This window comes from Saccopteryx leptura, chromosome 2, assembly GCF_036850995.1.
Source record: "Saccopteryx leptura isolate mSacLep1 chromosome 2, mSacLep1_pri_phased_curated, whole genome shotgun sequence".
NCBI lineage: Eukaryota > Metazoa > Chordata > Mammalia > Chiroptera > Emballonuridae > Saccopteryx > Saccopteryx leptura.
In genome coordinates, this window is record NC_089504.1 from 232,121,968 (window position 1) to 232,144,823 (window position 22,856).

General features: G+C 43.7%; 1 protein-coding gene across 3 annotated transcripts in view; it reads left to right on the forward strand.

The window, feature by feature from the left end:
- The window catches only part of THOC5 (THO complex subunit 5), a 40,137-nt gene that overhangs the window by 5,031 nt on the left and 12,250 nt on the right, over positions 1–22,856 (forward strand). For 2 of the 3 annotated variants that reach the window (XM_066370545.1, XM_066370546.1), the window contains exons 3-14: positions 2,478–2,609; positions 5,718–5,861; positions 7,441–7,554; positions 7,706–7,803; positions 9,368–9,514; positions 11,546–11,660; positions 14,294–14,426; positions 15,086–15,118; positions 16,746–16,823; positions 17,478–17,521; positions 17,762–17,861; positions 19,559–19,667. In XM_066370545.1, coding sequence (XP_066226642.1) covers positions 2,514–2,609; positions 5,718–5,861; positions 7,441–7,554; positions 7,706–7,803; positions 9,368–9,514; positions 11,546–11,660; positions 14,294–14,426; positions 15,086–15,118; positions 16,746–16,823; positions 17,478–17,521; positions 17,762–17,861; positions 19,559–19,667 — 1,211 coding nt within the window. In that variant the 5' untranslated portion in view covers positions 2,478–2,513. The remainder of the gene's footprint in view (positions 1–2,477; positions 2,610–5,717; positions 5,862–7,440; positions 7,555–7,705; positions 7,804–9,367; positions 9,515–11,545; positions 11,661–14,293; positions 14,427–15,085; positions 15,119–16,745; positions 16,824–17,477; positions 17,522–17,761; positions 17,862–19,558; positions 19,668–22,856) is intronic. The other variant, XM_066370547.1, reaches the window with a different exon arrangement.

Consider the following 22,856-nt stretch of genomic DNA (forward strand, 5'->3'; position numbering starts at 1 on the left):
CACTTCTTTACGATCGGGGTGAAATAGCAAGACATTGGCTAGTTTTGGCAGTCCAAGAGGGGGTTCCTAGAATGTCACCCTATTACCCTAAAATCCGGGAATCGAGAGGAAAATATGAGTTAATTTGTGTCGCCATTGTCCAGTAGTTTCTGTCATAGAAAGAAGTGTCAAACCATGGAGTTCTTTGTCTATGGCCATGATGATGAACCTATGACACGCTTGTCAGCACTGACACGTGTAGCCATTTTCAATGACATGTGGCCACATGCAGCCACATACCAGAGAAGTATGGGGCCGCATGCCGATAAGGATGTTTCATCCTCGGCTCCTGCACAGCCAGGTGCAGGAGCCAAGGAAAAACATTTGCTGTAGTGTAGACACCCTGTGCTGGAGGTCTGTAGGCCAAAACAACAGAACTCCGGCACAGAGCGTCTAGTTCTGGGACTTCCGGTTAGGCCGTTAGGGGATCTTTGACCTCACTTCCGGCCAGTGGAGCAGGGAGCAGCAGAATGCCCCGGGGGACGCATCCCTAGGGGTCCTGTGATCACCATTTCCAGCAACCACATAACCACAGCAACCACATAACCACAGCAACCATCATCCAATCTACTGTTCTGGGGTGTCATGGATTTCTAATTGACCATCATTACTGAGATAAGTGGAGGGGGAGGCTGGGAGAGGCGAGGGCCTGTGCTATGGGTGCCGTTTCCCGCCATCAGAAATAGCGGCAGCCATCTTAATTTACATAAGATGCAACTTGCAGAATTTCAAGACAGCATCTGGGCTCAGGTGTTTGTTGACTTGAGGTCAAAGCTTGAGAATCTGGAAAGGTGCCGCTTGGAGAATCAAGAGGAGTGCCACTACGAACAGGAAATTTGGAGTGCCTGGAAACTATTACCAGACACTTTTAGCACCCTGAAAAATATAGCAATGGGCTTTACTCACAATTTTTCTCTCTACGTACTTTTTGTGAGATTTGTGAGACCTTATTTTCAGCGTTAAATAATATTGAAACCAACAAAAGAAACAGATTGACAGATGAAGTTAGTAGCATTTGCTTGGACTTGAAGTATACAAAATACCAACCTTCAACTGAAGATTTAGCCAATGAAATTCAGCAACAAAAAAGTCACTAATAGGCAGTTTAGTTAAAGAATTCCCCCTCCCCCTCACTTATCTCAGTTCACGGCACTCCACACAAGTTAAATAATATCAAGACCAGCCTGACCAGGTGGTGGTGCAGTGGATAGAGCATTGGACTGGGATGCCGAAGACCCAGGTTCAATACCCCGAGATCGCCAGCTTGAGCACGGGCTCATCTGGTTTGAGCAAAAGCTCACCAGCTTGGACCCAAGGTCGCTGGCTCAAGCAGGGGGTTACTTGGTCTGCTGAAGGCCCGCGGTCAAGGCATATATGAGAAAGCAATCAATGAACAACTAAGGGGTCACAATGTGCAACAATGAAAAAATAATAATGCTTCGCATCTCTCCATTCCTGTCTGTCTGTCCCTGTCTTTCCCTCTCTCTGACTCTCTCTCTGTCTCTGTAAAAAATAAATAAATAAATAAATAATTAAAAAAAAATAATAATATCAAGACCAACAAAAGAAACCGACTGACAGATGAACAAAAAAGTCACTAAGCAGGTAAGTTATATAATTAGTTTTTGGTTTATTAAATACAGTTATATATTACAATTATACATTTTTGTTATTTAAACTATAACTATCACGAAATTAGGGTTTTTTTCTCGAAGTGACACACCACCCGAGTTATGCTCGGTTTTTTGGCGAATTTTGACACACCAAGCTCTAAAAGATTGCCTATCACTGGTCTACGGGGTAATAAAACAACGAACTGCTAGTTTTGGGGCGACAATAGCGGTCATAAACTGCCCGCTGGATCGGGTGGCAGGTGTGGACCCAGGGTCAGGTAGTTGGCCGCTCGCAGATGTGGGCCAGGTGGTCGCAAAAGAGGTCGGGTGCGGTCCCAATATAAATGCCCTGTAACAGAGTCTGACTGCTGTCCTGATCTTGACTGGTCAACAGTTAGTCGATTAGTATATAATCGCAGCACCGTTTGGTTGCTCCGCTACCACCCACCATGAAAGCTGGAACGCCTACTAGTGGGCAGTAGGGACCAGGTTGACTACCACTGGTTTAGATCGAGGTGTAGCACACGGTGATCAATCAGCAGTATTGGGAATGTGCTTATGTGCCAGGTTGAGGAGTTTGGTCAGTGGCGGTGCCTTTAAAGGAAGTGGAGGTAAAGAAGATGAGTTCATTTTGGACAGGCTGAGGGATGACTCCACCTCCTCCCTTTTTTACAGAGGATATAACTGAGGCTTTGGAGGGTTGCATTTTCTTGAGTTATCAAGGTGTAAATGACCAGAACTGCTAGTAAGACTTCAGTATTATGACTCCAGAAAAATCTCCAATTCTAACTCTGGAAAATCTCTAAAGCTTTCTTCTCTTAACAGGTCTGTGTTATTTCTTTCTGACCTTACCAAATAACCATGTCATCAGAATCGAGCAAAAAACGGAAGCCCAAAGTGATCCGAAGTGATGGAGCTCCAAGTGAAGGGAAGCGTAATCGTTCTGACACTGAGCAGGTGAGATTAGCGAGGGCTTCCATGCTGCTGAGAAATTGCAGCTTGTGATCAGGCAGCTGGCTGTGGGTTTATACCAGCTGAGTGTCACAGGGAGAACCCCCCAGGTGGCCTCTGTTTAACAAGGTGCCCAGAATTCAGTTGACTCTACAGAGCCTAAGTATCTACATCGGTGTAGTTGCAGTATCCTAAGAACCAACAAGCCTTTATTAGGCATGATTAGTGCCTATACAGAGAATGCATTCTAGTATGGTGTATGTTTCCAATTTCCCCTATCAGAAGGCAGTCCATCTGCAGCATGCCACTGGAGCTTTGGAGATGTGGTATCCGTGGTCTGCTACTAAGATGGTACCTGAACCATGTGCCTGCAGGACCTTTTCTGTGGTCTTGAGAGCTCTTGTGGTCAGCAGATTCTCCTTTTGCTGTTTCTCTGTAATCTGTCAAGCTAATTTATTAACTGTTTTATTATTTGGTTAGTTATTTTTTGTTTGTTCACTTAAAAAACTAGAATAGAGAAACATACCAGTTTAAATTTAAATAAAAAATACTTTTCTCCGATTTAGGAAATGAAGATTAATGAAGAGCCTTATTTTTTGCAGGGCATTGATTGTGACTCTCTTTTATAATTGAGGTATAATTGACATGTTATGTGTTAAGTTTCAGGTATACAACAGAATGATTCGATATTTGGTATATTGTGAAATGGTCACCACAATAAGTCTGATTGACATCTGTCACCATATATAGTTACAAAAAACTTATTTTCTTGTATTGAGAACTTGTAAGATCTACCCTCTTAGCACCTTCAAATAGACAATACAGTATTATTAACTATTAACTCTCTTATTAAAGAGATTTGTTCTGTTTACTCCAAAGGCTAAGAGACCAATTATTATATTTTAATCTTTGCTAAAGCTTGATATGACCATCTGAACATCCATCTATAGAAAGTTGATTAAATTAATTTTGGTTTATCTATATAGCGGACTATCATGCATCCATTTTGAAAGAGATCTTTATTTATTGGGATGAAAAATTGCATTACACAGTATGGACAATATGATCTCATTTTGTTAAAAAATAAAATTTGTGCCTGACCTGTGGTGGCGCAGTGGATAAAGCATAGACCTGGGACACTGAGGTAGCTGCTTTGAAACCCTGGGCTTGCCCAGTCAATGCACCTATGAGAGTTGATGCTTCCTGTTCCTCCCCCTTCTCCTCTTGTGCACATGCTTTCTCTCTCTCTCTAAAATGAATAAAGTCTTAAATTTATTTATTTATTTATTTACTTATTTGTATTTTTCCGAAGCTGGAAACGGGGAGGCAGTCAGACAGACTCCCACATGCGCCCGACCGGGATCCACCCGGCATGCCCACCAGGGGGAGATGGCTCTACCCATCTTGGGGTGTCGCTCTGCCACAATCAGAGCCATTCTAGCACCTGAGGCAGACGCCACAGAGCCATCCTCAGCGCCCTGGGGGCAAACTTTGCTCCAGTGGAGCCTTGGCTGCGGGAGGGGAAGAGAGAGACAGAGAGGAAGGAGAGGGGGAGGGGTGGAGAAGCAGATGGGCGCCCCTCCTGTGTGCCCTGGCTGGGAATCGAACCCGGGACTCCTGCACGCCAGGCCAACGCTCTACCACTGAGCCAACCGGCCAGGGCTATTTATTTATTTATTTATTTTTGTTTGTATTTTTCTGAAGCTGGAAACGGGGAGAGACAGTCAGACAGACTCCCGCATGTGCCCGACCGGGATCCACCCAGCACGCCCACCAGGGGCGATGCTCTGCCCACCAGGGGGCGATGCTCTGCTCCTCCGGGGCGTCGCTCTGCCACGACCAGAGCCACTCTAGCGCCTGGGGCAGAGGCCAAAGAGCCATCCCCAGCGCCCGGGCCATCTTTGCTTCAATGGAGCCTTGGCTGCGGGAGGGGAAGAGAGAGACAGAGAGGAAGGAGGGGGAAGGGTGGAGAAGCAAATGGGCGCTTCTCCTATGTGCCCTGGCCGGGAATCGAACCCGGGTCCCCCGCACGCCAGGCCGACGCTCTACCGCTGAGCCAACCGGCCAGGGCCTATTTATTTATTTTTGACAGAGAGGGAGACAGATAGGGACAGATAGACAGAAAGGGAGAGAGATGAGAAGCATCAATTCTTCGTTGCAGCTCCTTAGTTGTTCATTGATTGAATTCACATATGTGCCTTGACCAGGAGTGAGTGACCCCTTGCTCAAGCCAGCGATCTTGGGCTCAAGTCAGCAACCTTGAGCTTCAAGCCAGCAACGTTTGGGCTCAAGCCAGCAACCATGGGGTCATGCCTATGATCCCACGCTCAAGCCAGTGACCCTGCACTCAAGCTGGCGACCCCTAGCTCAAGCCAGCAACCTCGGGGTTTAGAACCTGGGTCCTCTGCATCCCAGTCTGATGCTCTATCCACTGTGCCACCACCTGGTCAAGCTTAAAATTTTTAAATAAATAAAATTTGTGTTTATCTACAGTATTAACAATGGAGTTATTTCAGGCTGGGAGGTAAAATTACAGGCAAATTTTTATTTTGTTTTTGATACTCCTCACTGTATTCTGAATCTCGGTCACTAAGCATGCATTTTGAAAAGAAGAAAAACATCTGATTAGAGGACCAGATCCTTTAAATTTAATTTTATTTATTTATTTATTTTTTACAGTGACAGAGAGAGAGAGAGAGGGATAGATAGGGACAGACAGACAGGAATGGAGAGAGATGAGAAGCATCAATCATCAGTTTTTCGTTGCAACACCTTAGTTCATTGATTGCTTTCTCATATGTGCCTTGACCGCGGGCCTTCAGCAGACTGAGTAACCCCTTGCTCGAGCCAGCGACCTTGGGTCCAAGCTGGGGAGCTTTGCTCAAGCCAGATGAGCCCATGCTCAAGCTGGCAACCTCGGGGTCTCGAACCTGGTTCCTTCCAAATCCCAGTCCGACGCTCTATCCACTGCGCCACCACCTGGTCAGGCAGGACCAGATCCTTTAGAGACCTAATTTGGGGCCTTATTATTACTGATTTCAGCCCGTGTCTGTCCCTGGTCCTTCCAGGGAAACTTTTACACCCTACCCAAGGCCTGTATCCTTGCTTCCACAGGAAGGTAAATACTACAGTGAGGAGGCTGAAGTGGACCTGCGGGACCCTGGCAGAGACTATGAGCTGTACAAGTACACATGCCAGGAGTTACAGCGACTCATGGCTGAAATCCAGGACCTGAAGAGCAGGGGAGGCAAGGATGTGGTAAGGAGTAGACCGGACAAACACGACCCTAGTGGGTCTGCACAAATGGACATGTTTTGCACCTGCCAGAGCCCTTCCTGATCTTGGTCTTCTGTCCTAGCTGTGAATAAGTAGTTGGAGTCTGGGGGCTCTAGAGACCTGCCTAGTAATTTATTGGACTTTCTCATCACCACCCAATCACCAACTATGGTAATGAAAATACAGAATAATTAATTTTTTCCATAACTATAGTTTGATAATTCATCCAACTAATATTTATTTATTTACTTATTTTTATTATTGATTTTAGAGAGAAAGATGGGGACAACGATCTGTTTCTGTATGTGCCCTGACCAGGGATCAGTCCGGCAACCTCTGCGCTTCCGGGCGATGCTCTAATCCAGTGGTCCCCAACCCCCGGGTCGTGGACTGGTACCGGTCCTCAGAGAAAGAATAAATAACTTACATTTTTTCCGTTTTATTTATATTTAAGTCTGAACGATGTTTTATTTTTAAAAAATGACCAGATTCCCTCTGTTACATCCGTCTGTTAAGACTCACTCTTGACGCTTGTCTCGGTCACGTGATACATTTATCCGTCCCACCCTGAAGGCCGGTCCGTGAAAATATTTTCTGACATTAAACTGGTCCGCGGCCCAAAAAAGGTTGGGGACCACTGCTCTAACCAACTAAACTATTCAGCCAGGGCCAACATTTATTAACCCTTGAGTAGCGAGTTTTTCTCATGCTCACTGACCCCCGGGAGTGAGTTTTTTTTCAAAAAATGAAATATAGTTCCAGTTCCAGTTTTATTAACTTAAAATCATGTTTGTTTGATAACCAATTTATGGAAACAAGAACAACATACATTTGCCTTTTTTTAATGTTGCCTAATACATTTTTAAAATAAATTGATCGTACTCTGGATGGTCAGGAGGCACGAGGGCATACACGAACGCTCGTACTACTCAAAGGGTTAAGTGTTAAGCATTTTGCTAGCTGTTGAGAAATGACGGTTCATGTAAATTCCCTTGCTGTTATAAGGATAGATAAATATAGGTAAATCAGAGAGACTAAAAATGAAATTATTAATATTAGATGAATAAAATAGGCTTCTGGGCAGAGAAACTAAACAAATGTGACTACAAACTAGATAAGTTCAAAACAAAACAAGACAACCTATATTTTTCCAGGAATTAATTTCACTTGTTTGTGCTTATACTTGCCAATATTGTTAAAATTATTATATCTTATCTCTTACTATAACCAAGCTTTACAGCTATAATTTTGTTATTTTCATTTATTCTGTAATGTTATATATAGAGGCCAAATTATATGTCAGTATGTTGCTGTTGTTAGGATCTCACTGTGGAATATGTAGGGCCATATATTATTGTGGGCTGCATTTGTTCCATATTCAGTTCCTGTTGTTTCAGTCCACACAGAAATTGCTTTTTCTGCCTGAGAACCTTAAGCATTTGCCTTTTGCAGTCATTTTTTTCATTTCTCTCTGACTCTTTCCTTTGTCCTAATTTGGAGCTGAAGGAAGCTGACCTGGGGCCTGGTGTTGAGGTATTTACTAGTTTTTCTCTGCCCGCAGGCAACTGAAATTGAAGATCGCAAGATCCAGAGCTGTGTGCATTTCATGACTTTAAAGAAGCTTAACCGAATAGCCCACATCAGGTTGAAGAAAGGAAGAGATCAGACCCACGAGGTTTTACCCTCCTTCTCCTCCCCCCGCCCCCTCCCCATCCCCTTCACAATCTCCTTTACCCCTTTTTCTGAGTTGCTGACACTGCCCCGTCCTGCCCCGCCCCACCCTACCAGACTTGCCTTTCTCACTTGTGACCTTGTCCTCCTTTTAGGCAAAGCAGAAAGTAGATGCCTATCACCTGCAGCTCCAGAACCTGTTGTATGAGGTGATGCACCTGCAGAAGGAGATCACCAAGTGTCTGGAATTTAAGTGAGTTTTGGAGGACAAGGCTTCAAGTGGTCTGTTGGTAACCGCTTCTTCCTACATAGCTCTGTGTGAGCTAGTCTCTAAAAAGAAATCTGAAAAAAGAAAGAAAGAAATCCAGTGATTATGGAGACTGTGGGACCTGGGAGAAGGGTGAATAGATAAGTGGGAAAACTGGAAGCAGTAGTTTCAGCCTACACACAGAAACTCAGAAGCCTACCTGACCCGTTCGAGTTTTGAGGTCTGCACCTGGTCAAAAGCAGTTGTCTCTCCCCAGCAGGGGTCTTTACATTCTTTAACTTTTTTTTTTTTTTTTTTTCATTTTAGAAAGGGGGGGTGGAGAGAGAGGAGAGAGAGAAGGGGGGGAGGAGCAGGAAGCATCAACTCCCATATGTGCCTTGACCAGGCAAGCCCAGGGTTTTGAACCGGCGACCTCAGCATTTCCAGGTCGACGCTTTATCCACTGCACCACCACAGGTCAGGCCAGGGGTCTTTACATTCATTGCCAGTATGATTCCTGGGCACCTGGTGTGGGAATAACTCACTTCCTGTCATGTCCTTTTAACCTTTTGGTCAAGTTTTCATCTGTAATGTTCCAATGGTTTATTTTTGCAAGTGGATTTTATTCTTTGGTATTTATTGCTGCTTAGCTGCCTTCAGGTGAACAAACTTGAGTTTGGCAGTGTTCTTTTCAAAACGTAATGCCTCACTCTGGCTGGGTAGCTCAGTTGGTTAGAGCATTGTCCCAATACAACAAGATTGCGATTTTGATTCCTGGTCAGGGCACATACAAGAAGCAACCAATGAATGTGTAAATAAGTGGAACTACAAATCAGTGTTTCTCTCTCTCTACCCCTCAATCCCCTTCTCTCCCCCTCTCTTTCTTCTCTTCCCCCTCTCTTTCCCTGTCTGTCTCCCTCTCTCTAAAATGAATAAATTTAAAAAAAAAGAAAGGAGGAAGGTTTTATTTGTAATAAACTAGGGGTGAGTGGGACACATTTGACATTTGTCTAGTGTATTTTTAATAATGATGCTGATTAAAAACATTTTTGATGCACTTTTAAAAATTTGTTTTAGAGAGGAAGGGGGAGAGAAAGAGAAATTTTATTTCATTTTATCACTTATTCATCCCTTCATTGGTTGATTTTTTAATGTTCCCTGACTGGGGATCAAACCCCCAACCTTGGCATGTCGAGACAATGCTATAGCCAACCTAGCTACCTGGCCATGGCCTCCTAGACCATAGTGTTTTTATTAGGCTTTTTAAGCTCTTAGGTCTCTTGCTCAGCTGGGAGATGGCTATAAGTTTGATTAGCATCCCTTCTAGGTCTTTAGCTAATTCATGGATAAATCAGTTTGGACAGCATAAATAAGGATACTGTGGCATGTCACCACCTCTCTTCAATGGAAACATCTACTAATGAGCGTTTGCTGAGAAGACTGGATTCCATGTCCCTGAGTAGCTGTAGACCTGGGCTCAGTGGGTGTACACGGGGAGAAACTGTGGGCCTACTTAAGCCACAGTTTGTATTTCTAAGAACAGCAGCTTGACATTCATTTTTATCTATAGGTCAAAGCATGAAGAAATCGACCTGGTTAGTTTAGAGGAGTTTTACGAAGAGGCTCCTCCAGATATCAGCAAGGCTGAAATCACCATGGGAGACCCTCACCAGCAAACCCTTGCTCGTCTGGATTGGGAGCTAGAGCAGCGGAAAAGGTAGTGTTTCCTCCTCCCTGACCTTGTTAAACTGTGTAGACACGGACCTTTAACCACAGGGGACAATACTTTGTTTTGACCCACAATCTGACAGCAAATCTCTGTACCACCAGCAGAATAGTCTCTTAAGACCAAATCTCATTTTGTGATTGATTCACACCTGATAGTTCAAATTTGGCCAACTGCATTGTGAGTGGGGTTGGAATTGCTTAAGGCTATTAACAGAAAGTTGGAGCGATCTTCCTTTTAAAATTTTAACACTTGAGACCTAAATACGTTTTGTACCATAACTTAACTTTGATTTTGCCTTTTCCCCTGCCTATAAGAATATGCTTGAGGTATTTTAAAACACACAGACATTATTCTAATGCAACAGTCCATGTATGGAAAAATTGTAATCCACATAATCATTCCCCTGTTGGATTGTACTTTTAGGTTGTTTCCATTTTTTGCTGTAATAAATGATGCTTCAAGGTACCTTTACATGTAAGACTTTCCTGTGCAAATAAAGAGCTTGATTTGCCTGACCAGGTGGTGGCGCAGTGGGTAGAGCATCGGACTGGGATGCGGAGGACCCAGGTTTGAGACCCCGAGGTCGCCCGCTTGAGCGTGGGTTCAGCTTGGACCCAAGGTCGCTGGTTTGAGCAAGGGGTTACTTGGTCTGCTGTAGTCCTACGGTCAAGGCACAATGAGAAAGCAATCAATGAATAACTAAAGTGCCGCAACGAGGAAAAAAAAAACTGATGCTTCTCATCTCTCTCCCTTCCTGTCTGTCCCTATCTATCCCTCTCTCTGACTCTGTCTCTGTCAAAAAAATTTAAAAAGCCTGACCAGGTGGTGGCGCAGTGGATAGAGCATCCAACTGGGATACGGAGGACTGAGGTTCGAGACCCTGAGGTTGCCAGCTTGAGCTCAGGCTCATCTGGTTTGAGCAAGCTCACCAGCTTAGACCCAAGGTCGCTGGCTTGAGCAAGGGGTTACTCGGTCTGCTGAAGGCCCACGGTCAAGGCATATATGAGAAAGCAGTCAATGAACAACTAAGGTGTTGCAATGGAAAACTGATGATTGATGCTTCTCATTTCCTGTCTGTTTGTCCCTATCTATCCTTCTCTCTGACTCTCTCCGTCTCTGTATAAATAAATAAATAAATAATAAAAATAAAAGAGCTTTGATTTATCAACTTTAAATAGAATGTTTATACTACGTAATTTAATCTTGCTCTTTCTAAGAGTATTGTGAGTTTTTTTTTTCACATTGGACTTTTAATGGCTGCATCTGTTTCATTATGGTGATTTTTCCCTCTTTCATATTTGTACCAGAATTCTAGGCTTTTCAATTGGTACATATGCTCTGTTTTTCATTGGAGAAGCAGCTGTTTTAACCCTTTGCCCTTTTCTGTTATAGAATGTATTCTGTGCCTTCAACCCATGTTATAAATTTAATAAGTACTAAGTCCGATTCTTAGGGAATTGGGGTCAGTTTTTTAGCAGATAGGGCTGGCCTGTCAACTCCCCTGTGCCCTGGGGAGTGTTGCATTTCTGTGACACTGGTTGGAATCCATCCTTATCCTGCCCCATTCAGGCCACTTCATGGAGTCCTCTGTAGCTATGAGGTCCACATGTTTGTGAAAGTTTGGGTCTTGCTTCTAAAGGCAAAAAATGTTGCAGATGATGACACAGGAATATTCCCTAGAGGTTTTGGGCAGAGCCTCTGGAGCTAGACAGGCATGATGGACTCAAAGCTCAGCTCTGTGCTTACTCTTGCTGGATGACCTTGGGCAAATTACCTACCTCTGTGAGCCTTCATTTCCTTCTTTGGGGATAAGAAAAGTCCCTATCTTCCAGGGTTTTTATAAGGATTAAATGCAATAAGGCTTATACAGAGTTCTTCAAAGTGCCTGGCACATAGTAAGTGCTGGGCAAACATTAGTTCATCATGACTGCTGTTATTAGGTGGATTCTGACAGTGAACAGGCATATCAGGATATCCCTGGAGAGCATCTAGTGACTGTGCTCTGTCCTTTCCCAACAGGCTGGCAGAGAAGTACCGAGAGTGCTTGTCCAACAAGGAGAAGATCCTTAAGGAGATTGAGGTAAAGAAGGAATACCTGAGCAGCCTCCAGCCTCGCCTGAACAGCATTATGCAGGTGAGGACCTCCCCCCAAAGCCCCACCCCTCAGCCTTTTGCTTTGCTGTCACTAAAGAACCAGTGAGACCTTACTGACCTAAGCCACCAGCAGCCATGTCTCCCTCTGGGTTTTGCCAGTTCTTACCCTAACCTGTGTTAGAGTACAGTACAAGGGTGGTCCTGGCTGAAATCCTATGCAGCTGGTATGAAAAGGTTGTGTCCTGGGAGGAAGAAAAGCTGGCCAGGTGGTCTCAGGAACCTTTATACAAATCTGGGGCATTGTCTTTCCACCCAGAGCCTCATCTGGATAAAACATTTTTGCAAACTCTTTAGTTTACCAACTTCATGGTCTTTACTAGGCCCCAAAGTCTCCAGGCATCAAAGTGTGCTTCTGTAAGTATCTGTTAGATCCCCCTGACTGTACCTAGGGGCAGATTCTCAGCAGATCTACTCACTCTGAAAGGGACTTGACTCATATTTGAAAGCCATTGGGTACTCTAGGGGGAAAGGTCCCCACTTTACCATAAAATGTAATGTCTTTCAATATAGGTGACCTGATTCTGTTTGCTTTGTGTGGCCAGATTTGTTCTAAATCTTTATAGTTTTATGAAACAGGGTAAATGATTAATATGAAGGAACTTTGCAAAAGACCCTAGAGAAATTATAAATTCTCTTTTCTGAGATTTGTCAAGATCTACATTTTCTCCCTTCAACTCTAGGCATAGAATTAGAATTGTTAACAGAAATATCTCCAGTAGCACTTTATAATAGGACAAAAAGAAAACAGAAACTAAAGTTTGGGTTGTACTTCATTTTTCCTAGTAAAAAATATGCTATGTGGCCCTCGCCAGATTGCTTGGTTAGCTGGAGCATCCTCCCAAAGCGCAGAGGTTGCCAATTCGATCCCTGGTCAGGGCACATACAGGAACAGGTTGATGTTCCTGTCTCTCCCTCTCTCTCTTTCCTTTCCTCTCTCACTAAAATCAATAAATGTTTAAAAATATATATGCTATGTGTATATTTAGTTTTGTAAAGCGATTGTACTGATTTACGGAAATTTCCTCCAGCCCGGTAAGAAAGTTCTAACTACTTCACATTCTCATCAACAGTTGATGTTGTCAGTCTTCATTGTAGCCATTCTGGAGGGCATCGTTTGTGCTTTTAATTCCCCTTTCCCTGGGACCAGTAACAGTTGACCACAGCATCATCTATATGCTTATAGGCTTTTGAATGAACTCTTTTGGCATAGGTCTATTCAAGTCTTTTGCCCACTTGTCTGTTGGATTGCTTAGAGTTTTTTATATTTTCTGGAATTGAGTCTTTTGTAGGTAACTTTTCCATTCTGTGACTTTACTCTTATAATGATATTTTTTTAATGAGCAGTATTCTTAATTTTAATATGCTCTAATTATTAGTATTCTTCTTTTGGTTAGTCCTTTTGTATCCTGTTTAAGAAATCTTTCTCAGCCTGACTAGGTGGTGGCTCAGTAGAAAGTGCATTTACTTGGGAACACGAAGGACCCAGGTTCGAAACCCCGAGGTTGCCAGCTTGATGAGTTTGGGCTCACCCACTTGAGCATTGAGAGCAGAGTCACAGCTTGAATGTGGGATCATAGACATGACCCCATGGTCACTGGCTTGAGCCCAAAGGTCACTGGCTTGAAGCCCAAGGTTCCTGGCTTGAGCAAAGGGTCACTGGCTGGGCTGGAGCCCCCTCCACCACACGCTGTTAAGGCATGTATGAGAAGCAATCAATGACAACTGAATTGTTCCAACTAAGAGTTGATGCTTCTCATCTCGCTCCCTTCCTCTCTGTCTCTGTCTCTCTCTCTAAAAAAAGAAATCTTTCTCTGTCCCAAGGTCATGGAGATACTCTCTTTTCTTATAGAAGTGCTATTGTTTACCTTTCACATTTAGATCTGTAATCTTCCTGGAAGTGGAATTTTGTATATAGTGAGGAAGGGATTAGATTCACTGTTTTTCCATGTAGGTATTCGGCTGACTTATTTATTGAAAGACCATTCTTTTCCTACTGTTCTGCAGTGCCACGTTTGTCATAAATGAAATGTCAGTGTGTGTAGGATTGTGTGTGATCTACGTGTCTCTATGCACCAGTGTCACACTAGGTTGCCTAATGTAGCTCTGTCAGTGGTCTTGATGCTCAGTAGTGTAAGTCTTCCAACTTCATTTTGCAGAATCATCTTGGTTATTCTTGAGCCTTTATATTTACATGTAAATTTTAGAATCAGCTATTCTATTTTCACCTGCTGGGATTTAGACTGGGATTGCATCGAATCTGTAGATCACTTTGGGGAAAAGATTGAGTCTTCCAGGTCATTAGCATAGCATATATCTCCATTCATTTAGATCTTTTGTTTCTCAGGTCTTTGTGTACTATAGAGGTTCGTGCACCTTTTATTTATTCTTAGGTATTTGATGTTTTTTGATGCTATTGGAAATGTTATCTTTTTTTAAAATTTATTTTCTTAACTATTTGTTATTTGTGTAAAGAAGTACAATTGATTTCTTAAATACTGGCCTTTTATCCACCTGTGATTTCTGTTAGCTTATTATGTATCACTTTCATAAATAAAAAACTGCATAAGATAACTGAGCAGCTACATAGTCATATCCTCTTTTTGTTCCATGCAGGCTTCCCTGCCAGTACAAGAGTACCTGTTCATGCCTTTCGACCAGGCTCACAAGCAATATGAGACGGCCAGGCACCTGCCGCCCCCTCTCTATGTCCTCTTTGTCCAGGCCACTGCGTATGGGCAGGCCTGTGGTAAGTATGCTGGCCAGGTGGGGATGAGGGGCTGTGGGAGCAACAGCTGTGGCTGACTGGGTCAATTGGAAGCACTGGCTGCTGCGGAAAGCACCCAGGCCCTGCTCAGAAACCCTCAGGTGACAAACCCTGCCCTCCCCGCTGCATCACCCAGCATGGCTGCTTTGACTAGCTGGCCTGAGGCTGGACTAACCTGCTGGGCATTTCAGAATGGATGGCTTTGAATCTTAGTGAGCCTGGCTGGTCGGCTGTTGGGTGCAGTGGCCAGGCAGCCCAAAGCACGCTTGGCAGGTGGATCAATGCCTCTTGCTCTACTTCGGAGAGAGGGCTTGGTGAGCACAGTCCCAGCCAGTCCTCCTAGGCTTTTCCATGCTCCAGACAGGCTGCATGTCATTATGGTGTTTCTCTCCGGGAGAGAAGGTATCTTTACTAAGCTTGAAGGGAGCCCTTTACTCCACTAGGGTGTTGAGAAGTTTTTGGAGACCCTGCCTCTTGTCCTGCTGCAGCTTTCACTCAGCACCTGAACTTTCTTCTCCACCCCCATCAGTGCATGCTTCTCCTCGCAGCCATAGGCACCGACACATTACTGTCTCTCTTATGTGTTCCTGATCTCCTGGTCCTCTCCCTCCCCTTTGTTCTCCCTCCTGTTTCATCATCAGCTCATATGAAATCCTCCCAGCCCCCTAGACAGGGTGAGTAATTTTCTTTTGTGTTTAAGCCCCAACTGTTTCCATTCTCATTTTACGGTAGAATTTCAGTAATTCTCAAAAGTGTGCCAGTTGTTGATGGGGGCAACCAGCTTATTTGGGGTAAGGTGTGTGATGGTTCACGCAGGGTTGTCAAAGAGAAAGAACTAGTCGGCCATCTGGGAATATTATCTCAGTGACCTGCCATTTGGGGAAAGTTTGTCATCCCTCCTTAGTACAGTTGAGCAAATCATTTCAGGCTTCTGTGACTATATGTAATCTGTATATCTTTTGAATGGAGCAGGAGGGGTGGTGGCCTGTGACCTCCCAGCCCTAGACCCATGGGACTCCACAGAGGCAGGCCCAGGTGTCAATTGGGGAGGTGTCAGGCCTGGGGCACGGAACGGGCCTCTTAGCTTTGTACTTGAGATGCCAAGCTCAGGTTGAATGGACCTGGCTTATCTGTTTCCTGGATATTGTATCAAACTTCTCTGAGCCTTAATTTTCACGTCTGTAAGTGTATGGAATATATAATGGTATTGCTCTTATAGGGTTGTTGTGAAGATTAAAACATTTTTTTAAATGATTTTATAACTAAAATGATATGCATCAGCTCATTCATTATAAACATCACCTCACCATCCAACTGGGCAGATGTCATTTTCACATTCTGATTTTATAATGCAAAATATGGGGCTCAGAGTTGTGACTTAACTTTCCAAGTCACATGTTTAGAAATTGGTGGAGCAGTGATTCAGGCCTAGGACCGGGCTACAGGGTCCAAGTTTCTGTCCACTGTTCTCCTGCCTCCCCAGATAACTGACTGCCAGTCAGGTGTGTGGTATAGGGTGGAACAGAAAATAAGCACTTAGTCGGTTGAAGGCCGTGACTTCTGGGATGTGGGCTTCTGTATGAGAACCTTTAAGACAGTTGGCGGAAGAGTACTATGCAGCCTTAGGCCCTAGGTTGGGATTTCTGTATCTTGTAAACCTGTAAACAAGAATTCACACTAGTCTCATGTGGTACTTATCCAGGAATCTACACTCTGGGTTTCTTTTTTCTTTTTTATTTATTTATTTATTTGTTGTGGGTTTTTTTTACAGAGACAGAGAGTGAGTCAGAGAGAGGGATAGACAGGGACAGACAGACAGGAATGGAGAGAGATGAGAAGCATCAATCATTAGTTTTTCATTGCGCGTTGCAACACCTTAGTTGTTCATTGATTGCTTTCTCATATGTGCCTTGACCACGGGCCTTCAGCAGACCGAGTAACCCCTTGCTGGAGCCAGCGACCTTGGGTTCAAGCTGGTGGGCTTTTGCTCAAACCAGATGAGCCCGCGCTCAAGCTGGTGACCTTGGGGTCTCGAACCTGGGTCCTCTGCATCCCAGTCCGACGCTCTATCCACTGCGCCACTGCCTGGTCAGGCCCTGGGTTTCTTATTCTCAGTAAATGATGCAAAAAAGCTTATTACCTACTTTGTTCCTCTTTATTTGGAGAGGGTTTAGTCCTCCCAACGCCCAGTCAGTAAGGAGCAGTGACAGGCAAAAGAAATACAGTCCCAGCGTTGGCCTGCTTATGTAGCTTAGCTTCTTCCCTCAGCAGCTGTCACACAAAGCTTCTTTTTGCTCCCAGATAAGACATTGTCTGTGGCGATTGAAGGCAGTGTGGATGAAGCCAAGGCTCTGTTTAAGCCTCACGAGGACTCCCAAGGTAATACACTGGTCAGGACCCTCCCTCAAGTCTTCTGTAGCTGGTACCAGAGATGCTAAGTCACCACCCAAGGGCAGTGCTGGTCCTTTGAAAATTACCTGTAGAGCTTGACTTTATGTTCATGGGTCGACAGGGAAAGCACTGCCTTTGGATTTCAGCCCTGCTGTGCACTAGCTCACTGATTTCAGGCAAGCTCTTTCGTTTCTGAGCCTTGGTTTAGTCACCTATCAAAACTGGGTAGTAATACCTCATGTAGAATTATTATGTGAATTAAACAAGATCATGCATGCAAAAGGGTAGCATCAACCTGGGTACACAGCGACCTCTCAAATTATATGAGCTGCTGTTACTGTTATTTATATTACTGTTATTGCCTCCACCACTACCACTACCAGTGGAGGGGCTTGCGGTCCATAGGATAACATTAAAAAATATAAAAAACACTTTAAATCATGGGTGGGATTACAGATCATTTTTCTTGCATCACCATATTTTCTAAACAATATGAAGCAGCAAATTAAGTTATAATTTATTCTTTAAAGAAACCCATTTACAAATGACACAGAGTCTGGGCCCCTTCATGCCCCATGGATTGAGGTGCTTTAGGGAGCATTGGGGGCCCTCTCTCCTATCGATGCCTTCTCTCTCTGGCAGCCGATGATGAAAGCGACTCGGACGCTGAGGAGGAGCAGACCACGGTGAGAGCCATTTCCTCTTGTGGGCGTGCCAAGAAGCTGCACTGGGGCTGGCTAGTTGGCAGGTGCAGTCATTTCTTGAAGCAGAAGAAATGTTTGAGAGGAAGGGCTGCTGGGAGCCTGGCGGCTGAATACCTGAAGCATGAGGTCCCAGGCTGCAGTGTGGAGGCCCTGGCTAGTAGAGAGAAGGAAGGGACAGATTCATATAACCAGTGCTCACCATCTATTCTTTCCTTTGTCTAGAAACGCCGGCGACCCACACTGGGAGTTCAGTTGGATGACAAACGCAAAGAGATGCTAAAGAGACACCCACTCTCTGTCATGCTGGACCTGAAGTGCAAAGGTCTTGATGCTCCTTGTTCTGAGATCCCATAGCAGTTAAGAGCTCAGCCAGCTGCAGGTGCACAGGATCCAGCAAGCCAGAGGCCTCTCTGCCCAGGACAGATTCTGGTTTCATATTGTTCTGGTTGTCCTCATTGTTTTGTATGGAACAGGGGTAGTCAACCTTTTTATACCTAACACCCACTTTTGTATCTCTGTTAGTAAAATTTTCTAACCGCCCACTGGTTCCACAGTAATGGTGATTTATAAAGTAGGGAAGTAACTTTACTTTATAAAATTTATAAAGCAGAGTTACAGCAAGTTAAAGCATATAATAATAATTACTTACCAAGTACTTTATGTTGGATTTTTGCTAAGTTTGGCAGAATAAATCTTTATAAAACAACTTACTATAGTTAAATCTATCTTTTTATTTATATTTTGGTTGCTCCGCTACCGCCCACCATGAAACCTGGAATGCCCACTAGTGGGCGGTAGGGACCAGGTTGACTACCACTGGTATGGAGTTTGAATTTTTTTTCCTCAAGTGATACTATAAGATTACTATAAGAACAGACACATAGGTGATATTTGGTAAAACTACACCTCTTGCTCAATTTTAAAAGTCAGATACACAGAGCAAGTTGTAAAAGTATGCAGGTTTTGAGTAATTTGACCAATGTTTCCAATATAATAAGTAAGATTGTGTGTTCTGCAGAGAATGTATGTTTTGATATTGGTTTGGTGTAGATAAAGGAGCATGTGATAAAGCTTTCAGCAGTAGGAGAGTTGACAGTCAAATGTAAGTGTCTCTCTCATCCTGCTTCCCAGACTCTGGTCCTTGGTCTTAGGTTCAGGGACAACTGTCGTGACAGGTTTCTTCTGTATTTTCTAGAAATCGTCTATGTATTTAGAAGTTTTTGTGCAAGTGTATGTTTAACCCCTTGTCTTTTTTTTTTTTTTAACACCAATGGAAACATACTCTACACATTGGTCCTTTCTTTGCCTAAAAAAAAGAATCACACATTTTGTTTTGAGGTAATTTTAGACTTAAAGAGTTGCAATACAGAGAGTTCTCACTGGATTTTCACCTGCTTCTCCTAATTTCAACATCTTATTTAACCACAGTACAATTGTCAAAGCCAATGTTAATTTTATTTGTACAACACTATTAACTAAACTACAGGATTTGTTCAGATTTCCCTGGTGTTTCCAAGATCCCATTCAGGATCTCACATTGTATTTAGGCATCATGCCCCTTAGTCTCCTCCAGGCAGTGACAGTTCCTTGGTCTTTGCTGATCCTTCATGGCCTTGACACTTCTGAAGACAGGGTTTACTTAGTATGTCTAAAGACTCAACGGGGCTTGTCTGGTGTTTTTTCTCGTTACACTGAGGTAATGGATCTTGGGGAGGAAGTCTATAGACGTGGTCTTCATTGTCACATCGTGTAGTATCATTGTGTCTTATTACTGGCAATGTTAACCTGGATCTACTTGGTGATCATTTGATTGCCTCTTTTTCATATTGTATTTGTTAGAAGCAGGGTCTCTTAAGTCCAGCCAATCAAAAGGAAGGAAATGGAGCTCCACCTCTTTCAGGGAGAAGTAGCAAAGAATTTGTAGAATTTGTAAAATAACTTAAAGCCTCATTGACTTCTAAAGCTATTGACTCTGCTCTCATGTTTAACTCATACTTTTTCTTCTTCCTTCTTATTCAGATGACAGTGTGCTTCACCTGACCTTCTACTATCTCATGAACCTCAACATCATGACAGTAAAAGCCAGAGTGACAACTGCCATGGAGCTGATGACCCCCATCAGTGCAGGGTACTGAGCAGGCTGTGTAGAGAGTGGGACAAGAGAGGGGCGCTGTGATGAGAACCTTGGTGCTGGGCTGCCCTCGGTTTCTTTCTTGTCTGCCTTGGAGAGGTTCATGGCTACTTTGACTTCTGTGGTCGTGTTCTCTTGGCCTAGAAGTCCTGGCACATCACTGGTATTTAGACAGTACTCACTGACTTTAATTGGTGAGGTCTTCCTCCCACATAGCAGATGAAAAAAGTGACTCTAGCATATTGCAGATTGAGTAGGTGGAGCAGAGGACCAGCTTTTTACAACCAGGGTAGAAAGAGCGTGAATGTAAAAATGAGATTTGGCAGGCATTATCAGGTTGACAGATTTAGGCTGCTCTCTTTTCCCTTTCTCTTTCTGTCCCAAAGTGCTGGGATTTTTACGTTAGAGCTCAGCTCAATCCCAGATTGTTTTTACCTGAGCAGTGGGAGGAGGACTGTGTGAGCCCTGAGGGTTTTTGAAGAAGGTGAGCAGGGGCGCAGTAATGAAAGCCATAGGGCAAACATCCCTAAGAAGCCCCTAATGATGACAATCTTGATCCACAGCCAGAAGCAGGAAGAAGGGAGGAGACCTAGAAGGTCTAAGGGTGAAATAGCTTCACTTACAAGAACACTGCCCTGGCCTGGCACTCTTTCTGTACCTGCCTTACCTGGTCTCACTGAGTCCTCTGTCAGTTCTAGAAAGACCACTGAATTAGGCACAGGTCTGGAGCCTAATTGGAGCAGGGTTCTTTTCATGGCTGCCTGATGGTATCCCTGGTTTCCTACCCTGCACTTACAGTTCTCACTCCCTTCATTCTGTAGCCTGGGTCCCTGTGCTTGAATATTTGACCACCCAGTGGCACGCTGGATGAAATTGACCCTATTCCCATCTAACCCCAGCAGAGGGAGCCCAGGGCCTGCTTCTTCAGAGCACCCGGTTACACTGCTCAACCAGAGCTCTCTGTCCGGTGAGCAGCTCTAGGACTCCATGGGGGCCCTGGCCAGGACAGATCTTGTCACAAGCATTCTGCCTGCTTGCCTCTCAGATACCCTAACAGGGTTGTAGGCTGGCCTCAGCTTGCTTAACTTGAGCTCCTCACTAAGTTGTGCACCTACTACAACCAGGGGAGTACTGCAGACTGGTTATAAGCTCTAGGGAGTTCCAGGTGTGCCACTTAAATCTTTGTGTGCACCTTTAGCCAAGTTTCCTGTCTTCTGAGTCTGTTTACTCATTATGTGGTTGTTAATTATAATACCCCCTTGTAGGTAGCTTGTGATGAATCAGGGCAAGTGCTTAGCATAGGTGAAGCACTTTGTAAATGACAGCTGTGTTTACCATAATCAACTCATGTAACTCTTCACAGTAGCTCTAGTTCTCCTCAGGTGAGGAAATTGAGGCCTGTGTATACTGTACTGCTCTACTGTCATTGCCAGTGGGTCGTGACCCCAAAAACAGAGGAGATGCAAGAGGAAATGCAACCCTGAAACCAGGGTTAGATCTCTGTGGGCCTTCAGATGTTGTCTAATGGGGAAACTGAGGTCCAAACCCTGGGCCTAGAGCTCCAGACTCCCAGTCCAGAGGCCTTCACTCAAGTACTGGCTGCTTTGGCCCCTGGAGCTACCAGCCAGGCTGATTATGGTTTTATTTATTGATTTTCTTTTTTATTTTTTGATATAATGACATTATGCTAATTCCATAATGTCACCCAATAGTCAATTGAAATTTTCCTAGTTTTCTCATAGTGGTTTTTGTTAGTTTGGTTTGGTTTTTTCAGTTTGGGATTTGACTTAGGATCTCTGTAAGGTCCCTGTGTTGCAGTTGTGTGAAGCCTCTTTCAAGCATCTTTTCATCTGAATGTCTCTGCCATCTTCTGATTTGTTGAGAATGTGTTGTTTGCTCTGTAGGTTTCACCCAGAATTAGATTTTTATGATTGCATCCCTGTAGTACAGTTTTATGGATTACTCCTTCCCCATCTATTTCATGTAAATTGTAGTTAATTTAAAGGCTTGACAAAATTCCATTTTGAAATTTTTTTGGAGGGGGAAAGAGGCGGGCAGGATTGTGTCGTAGATGTTGAGTACTTCTGTCAGGAGACCCTGGCTATCTCTATTTTTGTGATAACAATATTGATGACTGTTGCCAGGATCCATTAATTCATTAGGGAATTAATATTTTTAATAAAAATATTTTAATCAGAGTTATGCTAATCTTGCTGAATTTTTCTCAAGAAATTATTTTCCAGAATGATCTCCATTGGGGCATTTTAATTCATTAATTTTTCATTAAGCCATTAAACTATTTTTAATCCTTTTCTCCATTTTTTTTAAAATTTTTTATTTATTCATTTTAGAGAGGAGAGGGAGAGACAGAGAGAGAGAAGGGGGGGAGGAGCTGGAAGCATCAACTCCCATATGTGCCTTGACCAGGCAAGCCCAGGGTTTCAAACCGGTGACCTCAGCATTTCCAGGTGGACGCTTTATCCCACTGCGCCACCACAGGTCAGGCTCCTTTTCCATTTTTATTTTACCAAGGTTTTTTTTTTGTTTTGTTTTGTTTTAGAGACAGAGAGTGAGTCAAAGAGAGGGATAGACAGGGACAGACAGACAGGAACAGAGAGAGATGAGAAGCATCAATCATTAGTTTTTCATTGCGCATTGCAACACCTTTAGTTTTTCATTGATTGCTTTCTCATATGTGCCTTGACCGCAGGCCTTCAGCAGACTGAGTAACCCCTTGCTGGAGCCAGTAACCTTGGGTTCAAGCTGGTGGGCTTTTGCTCAAACCAGATGAGCCCGCGCTCAAGCTGGCGACCTCGGGGTCTCGAACCTGGGTCCTCTGCATCCCAGTTCAACGCTCTATCCACTGCGCCACCGCCTGGTCAGGCTTACCAAGGTTTTTAAAATTCCTTTTCTATTAAAATTTTATAACAAAAACTTGACTAATTAAATAGTATTTTGGTTTTTTTGTTTTGTTTTACTATATATAGCCTGCCCTTTTATGTTTATTGTATTTATCAAATTCAGTTGTCTTGATACACATATTACAGGTGTGAGTTTTGTCAAAAAGATTTGATTCTTCATGTTTTGTCAATTAGAAACCCTTATTGTGTGCAGATAGCTGTTCTGTTTTATTTTGGTTGATTCATTAGTAATAGTCACTAAGTATTGGCCAAAAACTGGCAGTTT